At 36.1% G+C, this 22,827-nt stretch overlaps 1 protein-coding gene and 1 pseudogene across 1 annotated transcript; one reads left to right on the top strand and one right to left on the bottom strand.

The window, feature by feature from the left end:
• Nucleotides 1-1,763: 1,763 nt before the first annotated feature.
• Nucleotides 1,764-2,048, top strand: LOC125811240 (F-box protein PP2-B10-like). The gene has a single exon (XM_049490745.1). It carries the CDS (start codon nucleotides 1,764-1,766, stop codon nucleotides 2,046-2,048), a length of 285 nt encoding a protein of 94 aa, XP_049346702.1.
• A 13,551-nt stretch (nucleotides 2,049-15,599) lies between these two features.
• LOC125811239 (uncharacterized) lies at nucleotides 15,600-21,804 on the bottom strand (annotated as a pseudogene).
• Nucleotides 21,805-22,827: the final 1,023 nt, after the last annotated feature.

Raw genomic sequence — 22,827 nt, 5'->3', positions numbered from 1 at the left:
AAATGCTAAAAACAGTATAAAAATAATATAGGGTAACACAATCTTTATTTGAGTACACATACTACTCAAATCAATACCTCTATTTATAGGTGTCTACATGCACACACTCTTTATTTGAGTACACCTTCCACTTATCTGTAGAATGTTTTACTTTGTACTGTAGAGTTCTCATTCCAGAGTTGTTCACTCAATTATCCATAAGTATTGGATCTTCTAGATTCTTTTTTGAAATATTTTAGAAATTAATTAGGTTTGTAATGACTTTTTAATACTCCCCCTTAGCATCAACTTAATTTATTCTTTGCATCTATTTTGAGCAATTCCTGAGATTTTGCAATCATTTTCATGTCTACGCATATAATGAACCTCTTCCTCCCTTTAACTTCTCCATTCACTACTCTTTGAATATATTTCAAAGATGGTATTCACCATTGATGATGTTGCATTCATATACATGGTGTTTGGACATTTCGGTCATATAGACTTCTTGAGTTGTTCTTCTGGTGCTTTTTGGACTTCTTCATGCAACACATTTCAAGTATCAAAGTCTCTAGTTTTACATGTACTTCTATTTTTGTGTGTGTGAAGATAGCTCTGGTGCAGGTGATTTAGGTTTTCCTCTTTGGATAATTTTTCTATCATGTTCCCCTGTTCTTTTTCATTAATTGAGCTTTTCTTGCAATTTTTGCTCAAGTCCTTTTGAGTATGGTAGGAAAATTCTTTGAAAAACCATGTTTATGCTTCATAAAATATCATAATTCTTTAAACATATGTTCAATTGGTGATTGGGTCACAACAGCTTTATCCTTATTTTTGTCCATCGTAACAATTAATACGCAAAAAATAGTCTTTTATTAAATTTGCTAAAGAGATAATCTTGCATGAACGTATAAAGCACCCATCTAAGTACTTCAAAGTGATGTACCATATGTATCATCTTCCTGAGTTTCTCTAATGGTGAGATGAATCCCATATTGTTTTGGCATATTTGGGTAAGTCAATTGTCGACTTTTCATCTTACTTTAATGTAGTCATTGAACCCACATATATAATGTGTATTCTCCCCCATTGATCGTACATAAACATTTGATTTTCCTTCTGATATCATTCTCCATAGTATGTTGAAACTCTTTAAACTTCTCAAATACTTCAAATTTTAAGAACTAAATTTGTACCTTTAGAAGTCATCAATGAATGTTACCATCTTTTAACCACTGATAGAAGGTTGCTTTACTGGTTCAATCACGTCTGAGTGCGTCAGGTCTAGTGGCTTCTTGGCTTGATATTTTCATTCTCCATAAGAAAGTTGGTGCTTTTCGATGTTGGCATCTAGCACATATATTATCTCCTCTGATCTCAAGTTGAGGAAGGCCTTTAAATATTGACTACAACATCCTGATTTTTGTTTACCTATAGCTCATCTTCCCAAGACGTACATGCTTTAGATAAACTATTTCCTTACTTTGAGTTCGAGCAATATAATCTTTCAGCATTGGTTGCAAAAGAATACTGATTGTGAAGTAGAAGATGAGAATATTAAAGAAAATAAATAATAATTGTTTACATGATATTATCTAAGATTTTACCAATCATTTCTTCATTAACAAAACATGCATTCGTAGACATTTAAATGAACTATATGTATTAAGAAAAGTGATTATTTTTGCAGATTCTCAAAAGTGGCTTATTTACGGGGTCTTGGCTCACTTTATATCCGTGGGAAGATTGCAAGTCAAATGTTGTCAAAGAGAACAACATACATTATGTATCTTGTGTTCAAATTAGATCCAAATGTATATGATGATCTTGCAATTGGTAATTCAGTTGTTATATTTGCCAATCGTCAGACTGAGGTACGACGAAAACGCAGGAGAACTGGTTATCCTAATGTTCAAAGAAGAGTTGATGGATGGATGGAAATAGAAATGGGGATGTTTTTTAATGATGTAGGGGAAGAAAGAGATGTTGAAGCGCGACTACTGGAGATTAGGCATTGCTTTGGGAATGGCGACCTCTTAATTGAAGGAGTAGAGTTTCGACCAGAATGAAGAAGACAAAATTTCTTTTGCTACGCCTAGACATGAGTCTCTCTCACTCATTTGGACTGTGTTGTAGGACTCGTGTCATATCATCTGAATATGTACTATTTTGAAAAACTCATCATACAACTGACAATATTTTTATTTGTTCAACATTAACAAGAAACAGGGGAGATTTGATTCATTGTGTCATGTTGGTTCAATTAATTAGTACAAGTACCTTATGTTTGATCTCAATTTCAAAATTGTCTTATGAATACATTTGTGCAATAAAGTCTCTTAAGTATGTCAAACTGATGTACTTTTAGTTTAAGAAAATTATTTGTCTTTTTTGACAGAAGTTGAGCTTCGTTAGGGGGCAATGGAGTTGTCCAAGAGTGAGGTGGACTTGTCCAATATTGGGTGGGTCCTACAACGATCTCATGTTAGCATTTTGATTGGGGTGTCAATTTCATATATAGTTTCCCTTTTTATTTCTTTAATTTGATTTAAATGTACTCTGTATTGACGGTTTTTTAGTTGTTAAGAAATGGTTTGGATTTTTTATATTTGAGAAACTTATCATAAGTTTGGTTCATTTTATTTATTTATACACAATACACAAATTCAACAACTTTAATCTTTCGATTCTTTCCAATGGATTGTTTCCCATTTATTCCTAAAGGTTGCATATCTAAAATTCTTCCCTTAACATCACCGAAAGAACCAAGTAGGTCTTCAACTATCATACAATCCTTCATGTTTGTAGAAGAACTCGACATCATCTTAGAGACATTTTTTCCATCTGATTGTCAACGTTTTTTTGCTAGATGAGACTCTCTAATGGTTGTTTTCTTCCAAGAAATAACTTTACTCTTGCCTTTGTAACTCTCAAATTCTTCTTTATTGAGGAAGATTGGTAGGAATTCTTTACTTTCTCCCTCCTTTTTGTGTTTGTCTTTTTCAAAAAAAGTTTGCTTCATATAAAATTTTATTTACTAGTAAGATCAAAATGTCACGAGCTCAAAGACTCTCTCACCCGTAATGGAGTCAGTTTTATTCAAGGGGTGTCAATTTGTCGCCTATTACTTGAAAATTAAATTGTTTACTTGACTTTATATATATATATATATATATATATATATATATATATATATATATATATATATATTGAATTCTGTTGTTTCTATTTTTGTTGTGAATATGTTATTTTTGTGAATACAGAATATTATATTTAATTGTCAATGAAAAAAATTATCTTATGTCTATGATTGTATAATATGTATGGGTGGTACAGTGGAAGTGGTGTCTAGTGGGAAGGGTCTGCACGCAACTGGCCCTATCCGACATGATAAGAACGGATAATGAATTGCTTGTCCCATGATAAGGATTGTTAGGTGGTTTGGATTAGGCTACCTTTTAGTTAGTCATGTCAAATGAACGTGGTTCGCCCGTTCTGATCCCAATCAGACACAAAAAAAGTGGTCTAGCCCTCTTTTTAGGCTTTTTGGTCCATTTCTAAATCCTAATGTTTTGTATCTTTGATTTTATCTATCAAATAGAAAAAAAATTCTGGAGAAGAAGCCAGGGAAGAAGTGTCTCATGGTCGCAGCACAAAAAGTTTGAATTATATGGGGTGGTACACCTTATTATTGGGAATGGTTGTCTATTCAGACTCTAGATTTTATATTTTTGCGGTTTGTTTTCATGTAATGGATGCTTTGAAAGAAATTATCTTAGTAAATAGAATTACTGCACAAGTGTAAATTTTTTGTAGATTCTCTAAAGTGGCTAAACTTAATTGGATCTGAGGAAAAATTGGAACTAGAATACTTTTAAAAAGAACCACTTATTTTGCTTATCTGTTCAAATTGGAAGATGGATTTATGGCCTTAGAAATATAAGGCAGTAGTTAGATTTGTTGGTTCTGAGAGTTACCATGAATTAGAGCAACAAGCTAAAGTTGTCCATTTTTTGGGATGAGGTCCTCGAGCGAGGCTACCCATGAAAATATGTGATGACCGGATGGAATTAAAAATGGGAAACATTTTCAATGATACGGGAGAAGGCAGAGATGTTGAAGCGAGATGGATGGAGATGATGCATCTCTGTTGTGTTATACCCCATTTTAACCTCAATCAAATTGGAGTACAACATATTGGTGATTCTTAAATTAATTAACTCCATCTAATTATTTCACTAGGTATGTTGCTGTTTTGAATTAGGATACGTAAATATTTAACTAAAAGAATGCAAAAATTAACTCTAAATGAATGGTCTAGTTAAGTTATCTGAATCTAGGTAAGGGTTGTTGTTATCCTAAAGGAAAAGGACTAAACATCCTTTAAGATCCGTTAAAGACAGTTACATATCACACTTATCTTAACAAAATACGCAAAAATGAAAAATCAATAAATACATTATGGTTTGAATGATGCAAAGTAGTGATTACATGTTGATAAGAAAAAAACGGAGAAGGGTTAAATATACCCATGTAGGTTGTACTATCCCAAATAGTTTAAATATACCCTTTGTTATATTTTTGGTCCAAATATACCCCTCCCGTTATACTTTGGTCCAAATACATCCCTCCCATTATTTTGGTTGTTGGCCCGGACAAAATGATTTGGGTCCTTCTAATTAATCCCAATCCTCCACATATCTATTTTAAGGTTGGGACTAGATATCAAACCGATAAAGGGAATATTTGGCCAAAGTACAGTGAGAACTGCAGGGCATAGCTAGGTTATAGTTAGGATGTCCAATTGGACACCCTTCGTTGGAAAATAATACCGATGATACACAAAGTGATTAAATAACATATTCTGGACACTCTTGATAAAACTAGGTGTTGTCCAGTGATTGTAGACGCCTTGAAAGAACCTTAGGGTGCTCACGTGTTCAAATCTCACTAGCTCTCCTTTTATTGGACACCCTTTGTGAAATTTCTGGTTCCGTCACATTGAGAAGGATATATTTAGACCAATATATAACGAAAGAGGTATATGTAGATCAAAAGAATATCAAATGCTATATTTAAACTATTTTCAATAATATAGCGGTATATTTGACCCTTTTTTGTATGAAGAATAGGTAAAAGTGATGAAATTTAGGCATTGAAAAGTGAAAAGCAGTAGACTTGGATTTGAACCAAATAAATCAGATTTTGTTAGTCTGTTTGAAATATACCGAAGGAAATCAACTCTGAAACATATATTTCTTTCTTAAACAAAACGTATGAAACATTTATTGGCTAAAATCCATTAACCTCAAAAATCTTAAGAAAGAGAAACATTTTTGGAATAATGAAAGAGACCAAGACTTTGTAAAATAAATAATATTCCACCAATAATGCAACATCAAAGCAAATGCAAAATAGGATTGTTTCGCAATTGACATATCCTTATTAGATTATTTTTAAAGGAGGATTACATCAATCTCATATCTAAAGGAGCATTTTACATTACGTGTAAAAGAAGGGTATTCATATTTGATGAGAACCATAACTTGTGACGTAAATTTTAAGATTGATGAGGAAACCATGGCATGGGTCTCTTTTCTTAACCTTTTTCCAACCTTTTTTGGTAAAGAGAGTCTTTTCTCTTTAGCTACAGTCGTTGGTAAGCCGCTACAATTAGACCAAGCCACCATCAATCAATCTAGGCCTAGCTGTGCAAAGGTGAGAGTATTGGTGGATCTAGCAGCTTCTCTTCCTAAAGCAGTGGTTGTAAACATTCTTGATGCGATGACTGGAAAGTTGAAATCTGATAAGATCCCTATCAAGTATGACTACATTCCTAAATATTGTTCAGAGTGTAAGATCAAGGTCACACCAAGAATATTCACAAAATCCTACATCCAGAATTGCGGGAATTCAATGAGTCAAAGGAAATGGCCAAGGGAACTGAAGTGGAGGAGCCTTCTTACCCAAAGATTTGTGGGAATAAAACAATAACTAATTTGGTATCCACATTTGTTGAAATTACTTACCACAAATGTGAAAATTGGCAAGCCACAAATGTGAAAGTTGGTAGCCACATTTGTGGAAGTTTGGTAGAGTTTTGGTAGTCAAAGTTTGGTAGAGTTGTGGTAGAGTTTGGCGGCCAAACTTTGTAGAAATTGGCAACCACATTTATGTCATTAATGATGTAATCAAGAGGTTCAAAACTCTATAAATAGAGGTGTAATGGAACACTTGAAGATACACCAAAAAATAGAGAAGCAATAGAGAGTAGAGAGTAAACCACAAACTATTCTTAGTTCGGGAGAAAATAGCATGGAAGTAATATTGTTGTGAGTTGTAAGAAATAAAAGAGTGTTGAATAGTAGTCTTTTGACACTACCAAGTTTTTCATCAATATTATTGTATTACTTATTTGGGTATCATATTTATCCAACAACATGGTATCAGAGCCATGACAAATAATAGTCTGTTGTCCTTTCAGTACCCCTGTCTCACAAGAAAAAATTATGAAAGATGGTGTCTATGAATGAAAGTCATTCTTGGCTCTCAAGATGTTTGGGACATTATAGACAAAGGGTATACAAAACCCGCAAATGAGGAAACTTTGTCCTCAAATGAAAAGGAGGTCTTGTTAAAGACAAAAAAGAAAGATCAACATGCCCTCACTCTCATCCATCAATATTTGGACGATGGCATGTTTGAGAAGGTGGCTGATGCAACCACCTCAAAAGAAGCTTGGGAGATTTTACTAAATTATTTCCAAGGAGTTGACAAAGTAAAGAAGATAAAACTTCAAACTCTAAGGGCTGACTTTGAAGTTTTAAAAATAAAAGAATCCAAATCTATTTCGGATTTCTGTTCAAGATTGATGGCTGTTGTAAATCAACTAAGAAGATATGGGGAGGAAGTAGATGATGTGCGTGTGGTAGAAAATATCCTTCATTCATTAACACCTAAATTTGATTATGTGGTGTGTGCTATTGAGGAGTCTAAAGATTTAGACTCTATGACTGTAGAACAATTGGAAGGTTCTTTACTAGCCCACGAAGAGAAAATGAAAAGGAGAAAAGAAGAGTCATTAGAGCAACTTCTTAAAACTCAGGCATCCTTCAAAGGATTTGAAGTGAGAAAAGTTACAAAGGAAATGTACATTGGCGAGGTCGTGGAGGTCATGGAAGAGGAAGAAGTTATACCAATAAATTCAACAATGAAGATAAGAGTCACCAATCATTCAGAGGTCGTGACTGTGGTCAACGAGAAGGTAGAGAACGTGGAGCCTATCAAGGAACAAATGAAATGAGGTATGACAAATCTAAAATTAGGTGTTATAACTATCATAAAATTTGACATTACTCTTGGGAATGTCGTAGTAATGTTGAAGAGAAAGTTAATCTTGTTGACAACAACAAAGATGAAGATGAGTCAACATTGTTATTAGCACTCAGAAAAGAAGATAGAGATAATTGCATCTCATGGTATCTTGACAATAGAGCAAGCAATCATATGTGTGGACACAAAGATAAATTTGTGGAGATAAAGAAGACGGTGAAAGGTAATGTGTCTTTTGGAGATACATCAAAGATCCAAATTGAAGGGATAGGTACGATTCTGATATCCTGTAAATATGGTGGCCATAAATTGATTAACAGTGTCTATTATGTGCCAAAATTGAAAAGTAATATTTTGAGTTTGGGTCAACTTCTTGAAAAAGGATATGATATTCGTATGAAAAATATGCATCTTTGGCTTAGAGATTCAAGTAACAACTTAATTGCTAAAGTTCATATGGCAAAGAATAGGTTGTTCCCTTTGAATCTTAAAACCATCGATGCAAAGTGTTTGAAGGCTAATGTGCCAGATGACTCATGGTGTTGGCATATGTGATTTGGGCACTTGAACTTTGAAGCGCTCAAATCAATGGGAGACAAGAACATGGTTGATTGGATTCCGTCAATCAACCATCCAAATCAGCTGTGTGAAGCTTGTCTTCTTGGAAAGCATGCAAGGAGGAGTTTTCCAAAGGAGACTACATCAAGAATAAGTAAGCCACTCCAACTTGTACACACCAATGTGTGTGGTCCAATCGATCCACCTTCTTTTGGTAAAATAAAATAATTCTTGCTCTTTATTGATGATTTCAGTAGAAAGACTTGGGTATACTTCTTGAAGCAAAAATATGAAGTTTTTGTTGCCTTTAAAAATGTCAAAGCACTTGTAGAAAAAGAAAGTGGCTATGAAATAAAAGCATTAAGGTCCGATAGAGGAGGCGAATTCACTTCAAAAGAATTTAATGACTTCTGTCAATCTCATGGAATTCGTCGCCCTCTAACGGTACCTTACTTGTCCCAACAAAATGGAGTTGCAGAAAGAAAGAATAGAACAATTTTTAATATGGCTAGATGTATGTTGAAAGATAAACATCTACCAAAAGAATTATGGGCCGAAGCTGTTTCTTGTGCAGTTTATTTGAGCAACATGTCTCCAACAAAAAATGTACGAGATCAAACACCTCAAGAAGCATGGAGCGGAAGAAAGCCAAGTGTCAAGCACTTGATAATCTTTGGGAGCATAGCCTATGCTCATGTTCCACATTAAGGGAAAGCTAAACTTGACGATCGTAGTGTCAAGTATGTATTTGTTGGCTATGACACGAGTTCAAAATACTACAAATTGTACAATCCAATTATAAATAAATATAATTCATTAGCTACAAATGAATCACGTGAATCTTCTAACAGCAATGCCTTTGTTACAAATAGCAAGGGATTATTCCAACCAACGACAGTCATTCAGTAGTAAAAAAGGATGAGATTAATAAGGTGGTGTGGCTAACAAACATCAATAATGAGAAGATCATCTCTTCTAATATTAAGACGTAAGAACAACAACAATATTCTGAGCGAACCATGGGCAAACCAAATCTCTAGGGCATTGTATTGATATTGTGGTGTCAACATAAATCAACTTGGAGGAAAAAGCAGTGGCTACAACACAAATATTAACTACAAAGTCAGCAAGACAGGCAACAAGAAGAAGAAGAAGAAGTTTGTTCAGTTCAAAATCAAGTAGATATAAACAGCCAGAGTTCTTCAAATAACAATACAATGGGTCAAGTGAGAAGTATAAGGAGCAACAATATCTAGAGCAGGAACAACAACTAGGCATAGGGGACAATAACATGCATGGGCAAGACAAGGATCTAACTCCTTGGGAGTAGTGGAGATTCCAATTATAATTCAAATAAAAAATAAGGAGCATGTGGTAGTTAATGGTACTTCACATCACAAGGTCTTACATGATATTGTATCCCATTCTACAACTGAGGATTCTCCTCAGAATCTTGCTCAACCAAGCATTTCACATCTCAAGGAAGATAAGAATATAATAGTGAAGGAGTAGATAGTTTAGGGGATGGAGAGAGTCAGAGAAAAATGAACAAAAAAGTCAAAATTTGGAAGAATGGTGGCAATATAGTAAGTTTCCACTCTACCAGAACATTGCCTAACAGGGGGCTACAAAAGAATAAGTTTCAATAATGAAGTCTTTCTTCTGGAATATTAGGTCCGTAAAGACTCAAAAAACATTTCAAAGAGTTCAAATTTTGAATAGAGCACATAAAATCATTTTTATTGTTTTAATGGAATCATTTCAAAATGCTAGTCACATCAACAAACATAGGAGGAGATTGGGAATGCATTTTGCCAAAGCTAAATGTAATGGCAAAATCTGGTTGTTTGTCAAGGAGGGATATCAAGTGGATATTGTAGTGGATTCAACACAACAAATTATTCTAAAGATTCATGATACTCACCTGGACAAAGGTTTCCATGTTATTGTAGTTTATATCAAATGTGATAGTTTCCAGAGATTACACTTGTGGGAGGATCTATATCAATTATCCAATTCTTCTACCTTACCGTAGATAATTGGTGGGGATTTAAATGTGGTATTGAATGAGGAAGAGAAGATTAACGGGAATTCTGTGCATCTAGATGATACTGAAGAATTAGCAAATTGCATCGGATCAGGCAACCTTACAGAAGTATATTACAAATGCAGCTCTTTTAATTGGTGGAATGGCAGAGCAGCAGAAGACTGCATCTTTGAAAGACTAGATCAAGTCTTAGTAAATCCAGAGCTACAAAATTGGTCTAATCAATTGGAAGTTAAACATCTTCCAAGAACATAATCTGACCATGCCCCCATGCTTCTATCTTGTGATTAAAATGTGGTAAATATTATCAAACCCTTTAGATTCCTGAATTTCTGAGTAGAAGAAGAATCTTTCAAGCAGATGGTTGCTCAGAACTGGCCAGGATCTCACTCAGAGAACCCTTTCTTTGATTTTATTACAAAATTAAAAAAAGTCAAAACTTGTCCTCGAGTCATGGAGTGGAGAGGTATTTGGTGATATTTTCGCAAAATTAATTATTAGAGAAGACATTATCAAAATGAAAGAGATTTTTTTCTGAAAGTGACTCGTCCAGTGTGAATAGAGGGATCATGCAGAAGGCACAAGTAGAGTTTAAGAAATATCTGCATTATGAAGAGGAGTGTTGGAAACATTAAGCAAGAATTACTTGGTTTGAGAAAGGAAACAAAAATACTAGATTATTCTATAGTCTAGTGAAGGGGTGAAAGAAAAGACTAATTTTGACAAAAATACATAATGAACAAGGTGAGTTGCTGGAAGATAGCAAATAGATTTCTGATGAAGCTATCAAGTTTTATCAGAAATAGTTTACTCAAGAAAGGGATGCTACATAGCTTTCTCTTCTGATCACATTTCGCATATTATGATAGAACAAGATAATGCTTCTCTTGGCATTATGCCTTCAAAGGAAGAGGTTGAAAATGTTGTGTTTTATTTTAGTGGAGACAGTGCAAGTGGGATAGATGGTTTTACATGTCTCTTTTATCAGTATTGCTGGGACATAGTTGGTGATGATATATGCAAATTGGTCTCTGCTTTCTTTGAAGGAAATATACTGTCAAAATCTATTACTCATACGAACCTTGTAATGTTGCCCAAATATAATAATGCTCGATCTTTATCTTATCTAAGACCTATAAGCTTGAGAAATTTCATTAATAAAGTTATTTCCATGGTGGTGCATGATAAACTAGAGATGGTGCTTCCAAGGTTGAACTCTTCTAACCAATCAGGATTTGTAAAAGAAAGGACTATTATTGAGAATATCTTTCTAACTCAGGATATCGCATCTGATATCACATGAAAAAGAAACCCAGTCAATACCATTATTAAACTTGATATGACAAAGGCTTATGACAAGATATCATGGTTTTTTTTTATGAAAGTCTCAAGGAAAATGGGATTCTCAAAGCTCTTTGTCGATATCATCTGGAGGCTTATAGCTAATAATTGGTATATTGTGTTGGCTAATGGGGAGGCTCAAGGCTTCTTTCACTCTTTTAGGGGGTAAAACAGCGGGGCCCTTATCCCCTGCTTTGTTTATTCTTGGTGCTGAAGTTTTGTATAGGGCTTTGAATTCATTATTTGATGATAGCCGATATGTGGGATATGGTATGCCTATATGGAGTGCAAATCTTAACCATCTTGCTTATGCGTATGACACAATTACTTTTGTAGTTGCACATGAAAATTACCTTCAAAGTATAATGAAGGTGTTGGAGAGATATGAATCTCAATTAGGACAATAAATCAACAGAGGAAAGAGTTCCTGGTACATGCATCAGAAAACTAGTGCACAACTAGGAGATTTAGTTGATAGATGCAAAGGAATCTCAAGAAGCCAATTTCGAATCCCTTATCTAGGGTATCTTATCACTCATACTAAGAAGAAAAAGAGTGATTACAATGAACTCATCAAGAAGGTAAAGAACAAGCTCCAAACATGAAAAGGGAAGGTGCTATCTTTTGGTGGTAAAGCCACATTAATCAATAATGTATTATAGAGTATCCCTATCTACACTCTTTCTGCAATTGTCCCTCCCAAATGTGTAATATACTATAACTCTTTGATTCTTCTTGATCAAGGCAGATTGGGATGACTTCTTTATTTTTCCCTTTTTTATGTTTGTCTTATTTTTCACGAAAAAAATGGTTTTTAATAAATCTTATTTAGTGTTAAGATCACAACGTCACGAGCTCAAACATGATGGAGCCAATTTTATCCCAGGGGTGTCAATTTGTACTCTATTGCTTAAAAATCACAATATGTACATAGGTAAAAGAAACTATATATATATATATATATATATATATATATCATCATCGTATCATATCATAGCATATCATATCATATCATATATTATTAAAAGTGGAAAAATCCATAGTGCAAAATTGAATTACCATTTTAGTCATATACTAAATAATATTTATTTGATTAAATATTATTATTTTAATTATTTTTAAAATTGCAAGTTATTTATTATAAATACAATCAAAGGTTCATTAATTAAATTATAAGTTACAATTAACTGTTTAATTTACTAATTCATTCATCTAGGACAATGAAAGGGTTTTTTGATATGAAGTTATAATACAAGCAAAAGTTAAAAGCATCTTCACATCTCATTTCAAGATGACATTTAATATTTTGTCTTAAAATTGCTTTCATCATTAAACTTTTAGCTTATTTTTTCAACAATAAAAACCATTGAGTTCTTGTAATTATTTTGAGCTTAATTTCAATAAATGGCACTTCCTCCATTCCATATTAATTTAATTTTTGAGGCATTTTTCATTTTTCAAATTAACTTAATTGTTCAGTTTTCAAAACTACTTTTAGAGTGTTCTTTCAATTTTACCCTTCATTAGTTAGTATTGGAATTAGTGAGTAATTAATATTTAGTTATTTTAATCATAAATTTGACAATAATTAATAAGGGTAAAAATAGAAAACTATGTTCAATTTATGTCTTAATCTACTTTTCTTAAAGGGTGTGAAACACCTCAAATATTAAATTAATATGGAATGAGGGAGTAACTAATGACTTTTCACCTCCTATACGGAATAACTATTGATTTTCTTGTTTTCATGTTTTTCCATCTACACAAATGATCCAAGTAAACCCTTAAGAAGTTCTTTATTCACCATTAAATGGATATTGAATTACATTATCTCATTCATTATATATTCTCCTCAATAATAAGGTTTTATAACCAAGAATATGTATAACCCCATTACTAGAAGAAATAGTAGCAGAAAGCTCCAAATTTATGAGGTAAATGTTTATTTTCCTTTATTACTTCATATGAATATTCATGAAAATGGTAATGTTGTCATGTAAATTGTTATAGTATCACTCTTTACTGTTATTAGTTTAGAAAATTATTTTAAAAACTTCGCAGAAGCATATTAACAATGAAGAGATAAGATTTTTCTATGAATTGTTACCATTAGAGCACTAAATGCTTAAAAAAGGTATAGTGTTCATATATGTACCATTTTGGTGATTTGTGTTAGTACTTTTCTGATTATAGACTACTATTATTCTGTCACAACCCAGACCATCGTGATTGGCATCCACACTAATCCTCCGGTGGGAGAACCATTACTACAACCCAGACCAAGCAACTAAACCACAAACTAAAGCATTAAGGTTACGAAACGTTCGAACGAAACGAGAGTAAGGCTTTCTCCACAAGAGAACAGACTGACTACTTGGAGAGGGGCGCCTAGTTAACGGAGTTCACGAGGAAGCGACTTTTGTTAGTGAAGCGAGGCCTCATCTTTGCTCTCTATTACCTATTGAATCAAAGCAAAGCTTTCGAACTCTCCCTCAAACTACTAGCAATCGAGCGTACATTGAACTATCTGCCATCAAGACCAAGTTAAACACTAAAGAAAGAATAGGGAGTTCCCATAGACTCTAAATAAAAGTCTATCAACTAAACAAATGCGGAAGTAATACCTAGAACCTAAAAGTCAATGTACCAAAACATCTAAAGTTCAACAAGTCTGAGCAAGAAGGGATACAACCGCAACTAATGAACTAATAACTAACTAGAAAAATCTAAGTCTGAAATGGTGGACATAGATGAAAGAGAACCCATGGCAGCCCGGAAGAATTGGCTCACCCTTAAATTCGAACTATCACTGATATTCTAAGCAAGGTTTGTCAATAGCCGCTTCAAGATGCCCTGTACTCAACAAAAATAAGAGCAAGTGCAGTATCAGTACACAACCACAGTGTATTGGTAGGATCACGCGGCTATCCCACTAAGTGTAACATACATAAGTCAATACAACAATATAATCACACGCATATATCGAACATATACAATATCATCAATATTTACGAACAACGAACAACTTCACATTTCTCAAAATACACAATTATGACAAGTCATTGGTCCTCTCATGGAACCCAAACCCAAAACAGTTAGCATACCAGAACGTGGTACCCAATCCAATGATTATGTCGGAACGTGGAAACTGATCCCATAATTATGCCGGAACGTGGCAACCGATCCAAGTTAGTTATGACGGAACGTGGCAACCGATCCATTCAACACACCACAATCACAATCACACGTATATCTTCAAGATCATACATTTAAGTCATGATTTCATGGTAACCGTCATTCATCTATCTCATTTACAACAAGTGTGATCAATAATGCAACATTCATATGCATACATGTATCATAATGAAGCAAGAACAAACATACATCACACAATCATAGAATCACAACCATCACCTACCCCAAAACAAGCTTTGAAACCCTAAGAAACTTGATCCTTCCCTTTCCGAATTCGTTCCGCTTGTTCTTGGTCTACAAACAATCATAATAACACGGGAATCAATAAACAATCATTAATTACCCACATTACTAACAATTTTATGAACCCTAGATCAAACTCATTATCAAAATTATCCCAATTAGGGTTGTTTCCACTATAGGTTCTAGATCAAAACCCTCACCCATCGATATTTACCCATTAGATTACGTTCTAAGGATCGAAAAATGGATTCGGGGAGTTAAAATCTTACCTTTAGCCTTAAGAAAGGTGAAAAATGGTCAAGAACTCGTATGGGGTTGTCTCCTAGTTCTCAAAGTCAAAAAGTGCAGAATAAAGTCGTTTTGGGGTTTATTTACGACTTTAAGTCACGTTTGGTCTGCCACAGCGGCCCTCACCTCGCTACAACGGCACCACTAGAGCGACCAAAACCACCGCCAAAGGGCCTTGCACGAAATACTGAGCTATTTTAATAATTTCAAGACCCCCATTTCACAACACACCTTTAACCAACGACGCTCAGAAAATACCGTTCACGCTAAGATCGATTTCGGGAGTTCTACTCACCCGAATTCAATTCCATAAAATCGTATGGATTCCTTAACTACTTATCTAACTACTCATGTAATCAAAATCATAAATAAGTCACCTGATTGTTACCAGATTTCCTACACCTCAAAGACTCCGATTTCATCCAAATTTGGACTAGGTTGGGAAATTTCAAGTTACTACGAATAAGTTTTCCAACCCAAAATTTTTCCCTGTTGGCTTTTCTATAACAACGGAACCCGGTCGTTACAATAGATACCAATTTACCCATCATTCGTCCCCGAGTGACAAACTATGGAAAAAAATAGGCTAAGGAAGGAATGAAGTAGTACCTAAATTGACGAACAATTGGGGATACTTGTCTCGCATGTCCCTCTCAGTTTCCCAAGTAGTTTCCTCAATTGGACGATGCTTCCATTGAACTTTCACGGACTTTATCTCCTTGGTCCTCAACTTGCGCACATCACGATCAAGAATTGCAATCGGTTCCTCCTCATATTGGAGATCCTTGTCTAACACAATTGAGTCTCACTTAATGATATACTCCCCGTCACCATGATATCTCTTCAAGATGGACACATGAAATACCAGATGAACACCCGATAGATTAGGAGATAAAGTCAATTTATACACTACCGGTCCTACACATTTAAGAACCTCAAAGGGACCAATGTATTACGGACTTAGTTTGCCCTTCTTGCCAAATCTCATCACCCATTTCATGGGTAATACCTTAAGAAGAACATTCTCACCGGTTTGAAACGTCATGCCTCTCACCTTATGATTTGCATACTTCTTCTGTCTATTCTGGGCTGCTAGAAGCTTGGCTTGAATACTCCTCACCTTATCTTGAACATCCTTCACTAAATCGACCCCCAATGGTTTCACATCTCCAGCCTCAAGTCATCATATGGGTGATCTACATCCCCTCCCATAGAGTGCCTCAAATGGTGTCATATCTATGCTGGAGTGATAACTATTATTATAGGAGAATTCACACAAAGGTAGGAACTTATCTCAATGCCCTCCAAAGTCAATCACACATGCCCTCAACATGTCTTCTAACACTTGAATAGTCCTCTCTGACTGTCTGTCCGTCTATATGTGGATGGAAGGTTGTACTAAAAGTGAGTTGTGTGCCCAATTCATCATGTAATTTCCTTAAAAACTTGGATGTGAATTGGGTACCATGGTCCGAGATGATAGAGAGGGGCACCCCATGCAACCTCACTATCTCTTTCACATACACCTTAGCTAATTGTTCAGCATTATAATCTATTCTTATCAGAGTAAAATGGGCTGACTTAGTCAATCTATCAACCACTACCCAAATAGAATAAAACTTCCCAAAGTCTTGGGAAGACCAACCACAAAATCCATGGCTATCATTTCCCACTTCCATTCCGGAATTGACATTCTTTGAAGCAAACCTGCAGGCCTTTGATGTTCATATTTCACTTGTTGGCAATTTTGACACTTAGCCACAAACTCCGCTATATCCTTCTTCATGCCCGACCACCAATAAATTCGCTTCAAATCTCGGTACATCTTGGTCACACCTGGATGAGTAGAATATCGCGAACCATTGGACTTTATTAACAACTTTTGAATCAAATCGTCAACTCGAGGAACACAAATCCTCCCTTTAAAAGTGAGCACACCTTCCGCATCAAGAGTGGTCTCTTGTGCCTTACCAATCGCAGTCTTCTTTCTAAGCTCCTCCAAATTCTCATCCTCAAACTGTTTGGCATTGATCTCTTCAATAAATGTGGCCCTCACTTCAATTCTAGCTAACACCCCACCTCTTTCTGAGATGCCCAAATGTATGAACTTCGACAATAAGGTCTGAACTTCCTTAGCCAAAGGTCGTTTGGCTACACTCAAGCTTACTAAATTACCCATACTCACCGTTTTCGACTTAAAGTGTCTGTTACAACATTAGCCTTGCCCGGATGGTATTGAATGGTGACATCATAATCTTTAAGTAACTCCATCCACCTTCGCTGTCTCAAATTCAGATCATTTTGAGTGAACACATGCTGCAAACTACGATGATCAGTAAACACTTCACACTTAACACCATAGAGGTAATGCCGCCAGATCTTAAGAGCAAACACTATCGCTGCCAACTCTAAATCATGTGTTGGATAATTCCTCTCATGCACCTTCAATTGACGTGAGGCATAGGCTATAACATTCTTATCATGCATCAACACAACACCCAAACCAGAATGTGAAACATTATAATAAATAATAAAATATTTACCTCCAATCGGTAATGCTAGAATAGGCGCTGTGGTCAAGAGAGTCTTGAGCTTTTGGAAGCTCTCCTCACATTTTTCAGTCCATTCAAATGGTATCTCCTTTTTGGTCAAATTAGTCAAGTGAGTGGAAATAGAAGCAAGGTTCTTCACAAATCAACGAAAATAGCTAGCGAGCCCAACAAAACTCTTAACTTCCGTCATAGAGCTAGGTCGAACCCAATTTTGAACCGCCTCAATCTTTTGAGGATCTACCATTACTCCTTCTTTTGAAACTACATGTCCCAAAAATACAACCGATGTCAACCAAAATTCACACTTAAAAAATTTAGCATACAAACTTTGTTTCCCAAGAACACCCAAAAAATTGCGAAGATGGTTGGCATGCTCTTCCTCACTTTTCGAATAGACCAAAATATCATCAATAAAGACTATAACGAAAGAATCAAGAAATGGTTTGAACACCCCATTCATCAAACTCATGAAAGCTGCAGGCGCGTTGGTCAAACCAAAAACTCATAGTGCCCATATCGAGTTCTAAATGCCGTCTTGGGCACATCCTCTGGCCTAATTTTCAACTGATGGTAGCCAGAACTTAGATCCATCTTGGAGAAAACTGACGCCCTTTGCAATTGGTCAAAAAGATCATCTATTCGAGAAAGAGGATACCTGTTTCGAATAGTGACCTTATTCAATTGCCGGTAATCTATACACATTCTCATACTATCATCTTTTTTCTTAACAAACAAAACTGGAGCACCCCATGGGGAAGCACTAGGATGAATAAATCCTTTATCAAGAAGCTCTTGAATTTGAGCCTTAAGCTCTTTCAATTATGATGGAGTCATGCGATATGAAGGGATAGAAATGGGACGAGTACCAGGTTCTAAATCAATGCAGAAGTCTATATCCCTATTCGGAGGCATACCAGACAAGTCATTAGGAAACACTTCTCTAAATTTTGACACCACATGAATAGACTCAATGGATGGAGCCTCAATCTCAACATCTCTAATATAAGCCAAATAAGCCAAACAACCGTGCCCTATCAATTTCCTAGCCCGAATGAAGGATATGATCTTAGCTTGCTTAAGCTTGTACACCCCTTCCCACTCTAATTTTTCCCTTCCCGGAATTTTTAAAGTTACAGACTTAGTATTACAATTAAGCACATCATAATAGGGGGACAACCAAGTCATGCCTAAGATTGTATCAAAATCAGTCATATCTAAAATCACCAAATCAGCCCAAGTCTAAAAACCATAAACAAAATAGGACAAGCACGATAGACATGCGTGACTATGACTGACTCTCCAACTCGGGTAGAAACATGGATAGGGGCATCAAGTATATCACAAATCATATCAAACTTTGAGGCAAATCTCACGGATACATATGAATAAGTAGAACCCGGATCAAATAACACATTAGCCATCCGGTCACAGACAAGAATAGTATATGTGATCACCGCGTCCGACGACTCTGCTTCATTCTTCCCTAGAAAGGCATAACACTGAGCCCTATCATCTTGACGAGCCACTTCTCTACCTGGTTGCACGTTACCCCTGCCTGCATTACCATTTCTTCTACCTCCATGGCCTCGTTGATTACCTCATCGCCCACCTTGTGGACGCCCTCGACCATTATTACCATTTCCCGCGGGTTCCACTGCTCCAGACTACTCCTACACGGAATCTAACACACGTGGGCAGGGATAATCTCTCTTGATATACCCAGGTTCACCACAGTTGTAGCATGTACGATCAAAATATGGCTTGTTGCCCGCTGAAGGTGCGACTCCCTGGCTATCTTGAATCAAATTATGAGGTGGAGTTCCTGAGTAATGACATGTAGAGGCGGACATAGCGGACTGAATTGACTTGGCTGCAAGTGTTGGCCTCCCTGAACCCTTGGAATAAGAACCTTGAACGTTGCTTGAATTCTTGGCCCTTTTTGCCAATGCCTTAGCTAACCGTCTCACCTCACCCCCTCCACTTTCTTAACATAGTCTGTTACCTCATTAAAGCTCATCCCTGTAGAAATCATATGAGCAGATAATACTTGCAACTCAGAATTTAGTCCTCTAATAAATAACCAGATTCTCTCTTTCCTCAGTACTTAGGAATTGAGTAGCATATCTAGACAAAGCATGAAACTTGACTTCATAAGCAGCCACAGTCATACCACCTTGCTCCAAAGCTATAAACTCATCCTTCTTGCGATCCCTCAAAGTCCTAGGCACATATTTCTCCAAAAACAGAGCATGAAATTGGGTCCAAGTAAGTGGAGGTAAAGTAGAAGATCTGCATTCCATATAAGTTCTCCACCACTGCTTAGCCTCACCTTAAAGTTGAAAGGAAACGAACTCAACCCCATGTTGATGGATAATTTCCAACTTATGAAGCCTCTCATAGCAATCTAAGATGAACCATAAGCATCCTCATTCTCAAAACCAAGAAACACAAAAGGCTTTAGCTTCAAAAACTTAGTCAACATTTCATGCTCATTACCAGTCATAACAGAACCCAACAAAGGACGAAAGAAAGCATCGTTACCTCCCATTCCACCCGTCTTGGGCGTAGTGCTAGCAACAGGGGGATTAGCGGGAGCTTGAGTTGCTTGAACAGAAGGAAGTACTCAAGGACCAACCAACCCTTTCAACAATGAAATGATCTATTGACCTAACACTAGGTCTATGGGAGGAACATCGGTAGTCTCAGCCTACACCTCTTCCTTTTGTCCCATATCCTCAACATCAACATTCTCATCTATCTCTTAATGATGCGCAGAAGGGTTCTCATTCACAGGAGTATTCTCAACAGGAGCTCCATTCCCAGCAGACGCTACTCTTCCACAGTCTTACCCCTAGCTCTTCATCTACCCTTGCCTCGACTACGACCTCTCACTGCAGATTCCCTAGCTGGAGCATTGACGGGAGCTACAGGCCTGACGCCGTTGAATCTAGTGTTAACCATCTGCGGACAGAAGAGTGAAGGAGGTTAGATACTAATTGGAATCGCCAGATACCAATTGGAATCAAGTCATAGCACGAAAGGAGACAATAGAAAACAGAGAGATTTCCTAAAGTCCTATAGCCTCTCGAAGAAAAGTAAAGGTGTCACCGTACCATTCCACAAGACTCTACTAGACTCGTTTTGGTACATCGAGATCAACGAACATAGGCTCTGATACCAACTTTGTCACGACCCAAACCATTGTGATTGGAACCCATATTAACCCTCCGGTGGAGGAACTACTACTACAACCCAAACCAAACAACTAAACCACAAACTAAAGCATTAAGGATACGAAACAATAGTTAAATACTAAAGAAAGAATAGGGAGTTCCCATAGACTCCAAACAAAAGTCTATCAACTAAATGAATGCGGAAGTAATACCTAGAACCTGAAAGTCAATGTACCAAAACATCTAAAGTTCAACAAGTCTGAACAAGAAGGGATACAACCCCCAACTAATGAACTAATAACTAACTAGAAAAGTCTAAGTCCAAAATGGTGGCCATAGATGAAAGAGAACTCATGTCAGCCCGAGAGAATTGGTTCACCCTTGAATTCAAACGATCACTGATCTTCTAAACGAGGTTTGTCAATAGCCGCTTGAAGATGCCCTGTACTCAACAAAAATAAGAGCAAGTACAGTATCAATGCACAACTATAGTGTACTGGTAGGATCACGCGGCTATCCCACTAAGTGTAACATACATAAGTCAATACAACAATATAATCATATGCATATATCGAACATATACAATATCATCAACATTTACGAACAACGAACAACGAACAACGAACAACTTCACATTTCTCAAAATACATAATTATGACAAGTCATTGGTCCTCTCATGGAACCCAAACCCAAAATAGTTAGCATACCGAAACGTGGTACTCGATCCAATGATTATGCCAAAACGTGGCAATCGATCCCATAATTATGTCGAAATGTGGCAACCGATCCAAGTTAGTTATGCCGGAACGTGGCAACCGATCCATTCAACACACCACAATCACAATTACAAGTATATCCTCAAGATCATACATTTAAGTCATGATTTCATGGTAACCATCATTCATCTATCTCATTACAACAAGTGTGATCAATAATGCAACATTCATATACATACATGTATCATAATGAAGCAAGAAAAAACATACATTACACAATCATAGAATCACAACCATCACCTACCTCGAAACAAGTTTTGAAACCCTAAGAAACTTGATCCTTCCCTTTTTGGATTCGTTCCGCTTGTTCTTGGTCTACAAACAATCATAATAACACGGAAATTAATAAACAATCACTAATTAACCGGATTACTAACAATTCTATGAACCCTTGATCAAACTCATGATCTCAATTATCCCAATTAGGGCTGTTTCCACCAGAGATTCTAGATCAAAACCCTCCTCCATCAATATTTACCCATTAGGTTACGTTCTATGGATCAAAAAATGGATTCGGGGAGTTAAAATCTTACCTTTAGCCTCAAGAATGGTGAAAAAGGGTCAAGAAGTCATATGGGGTCGTCTCCTAGCTCTCAAAGTCGAACAATGCATAATAAAGTCATTTTGGGGTTTATTTACGACTTTAAGTCGCGTCTGGCCCGCCACAGCGGCCCTCACCCAGCTACAGCGGCATCGCCAAAGCAGGTTGCACGAAACAGTGAGCTATTTTAATAATTTCAAGACCCCATTTCACAACACACCTAACCAACGACGTTCAGAAAATACCGTTCACGCTAAGATCGATTTCGGGAGTTCTACTCACCCGAATTCAATTCTGTAAAGTCGTACGGATTCCTTAATGACTTCTCTAACTATTCATATAATCAAAATCATAAATAAGTCACCCGATTGTTACCATATTTACCTACACCTCAAAGACTCCGATTTCGTCCAAATCTCTAGGTTGGGAAATTTCAAGTTACTACGAAAAAGTTTTCCAACCCAAAATTTTTCTCCGTTGGCTTTTCTATTACGACGGAACCGGTCGTTACATATTTTATTATTCTTTCAAGAATATTTAATTAATACTAATAAAAAGTAAATTCTCACAACTTTTTTTTTGTATTAATTGTTTTTCTTTCTGCAAATTTTCCTTTCCAAACTCAACTTACCAATTTTTAAGGTGTTACAGAAAAAATCTTGAGTGTGGTTCCAGTGCGGTTTTGACTTCTAGAAATGCTATGGCTTCCTTGTTTAGAATTGGCTTAGTTATAATTTATATTTATTGAGTTGTCTAATTGTTAGAAAGGATGTAGGATGAACTTTTAGGATTTCATGATCCT

This window comes from Solanum verrucosum, unplaced genomic scaffold, assembly GCF_900185275.1.
Source record: "Solanum verrucosum unplaced genomic scaffold, falcon-dt-bn FXZP01000308.1, whole genome shotgun sequence".
In the NCBI taxonomy this organism is placed as follows: Eukaryota; Viridiplantae; Streptophyta; class Magnoliopsida; order Solanales; family Solanaceae; genus Solanum; species Solanum verrucosum.
Note: the sequence above shows the minus strand (reverse complement) of the source record. Positions and strands in the feature narration are given on the sequence as shown.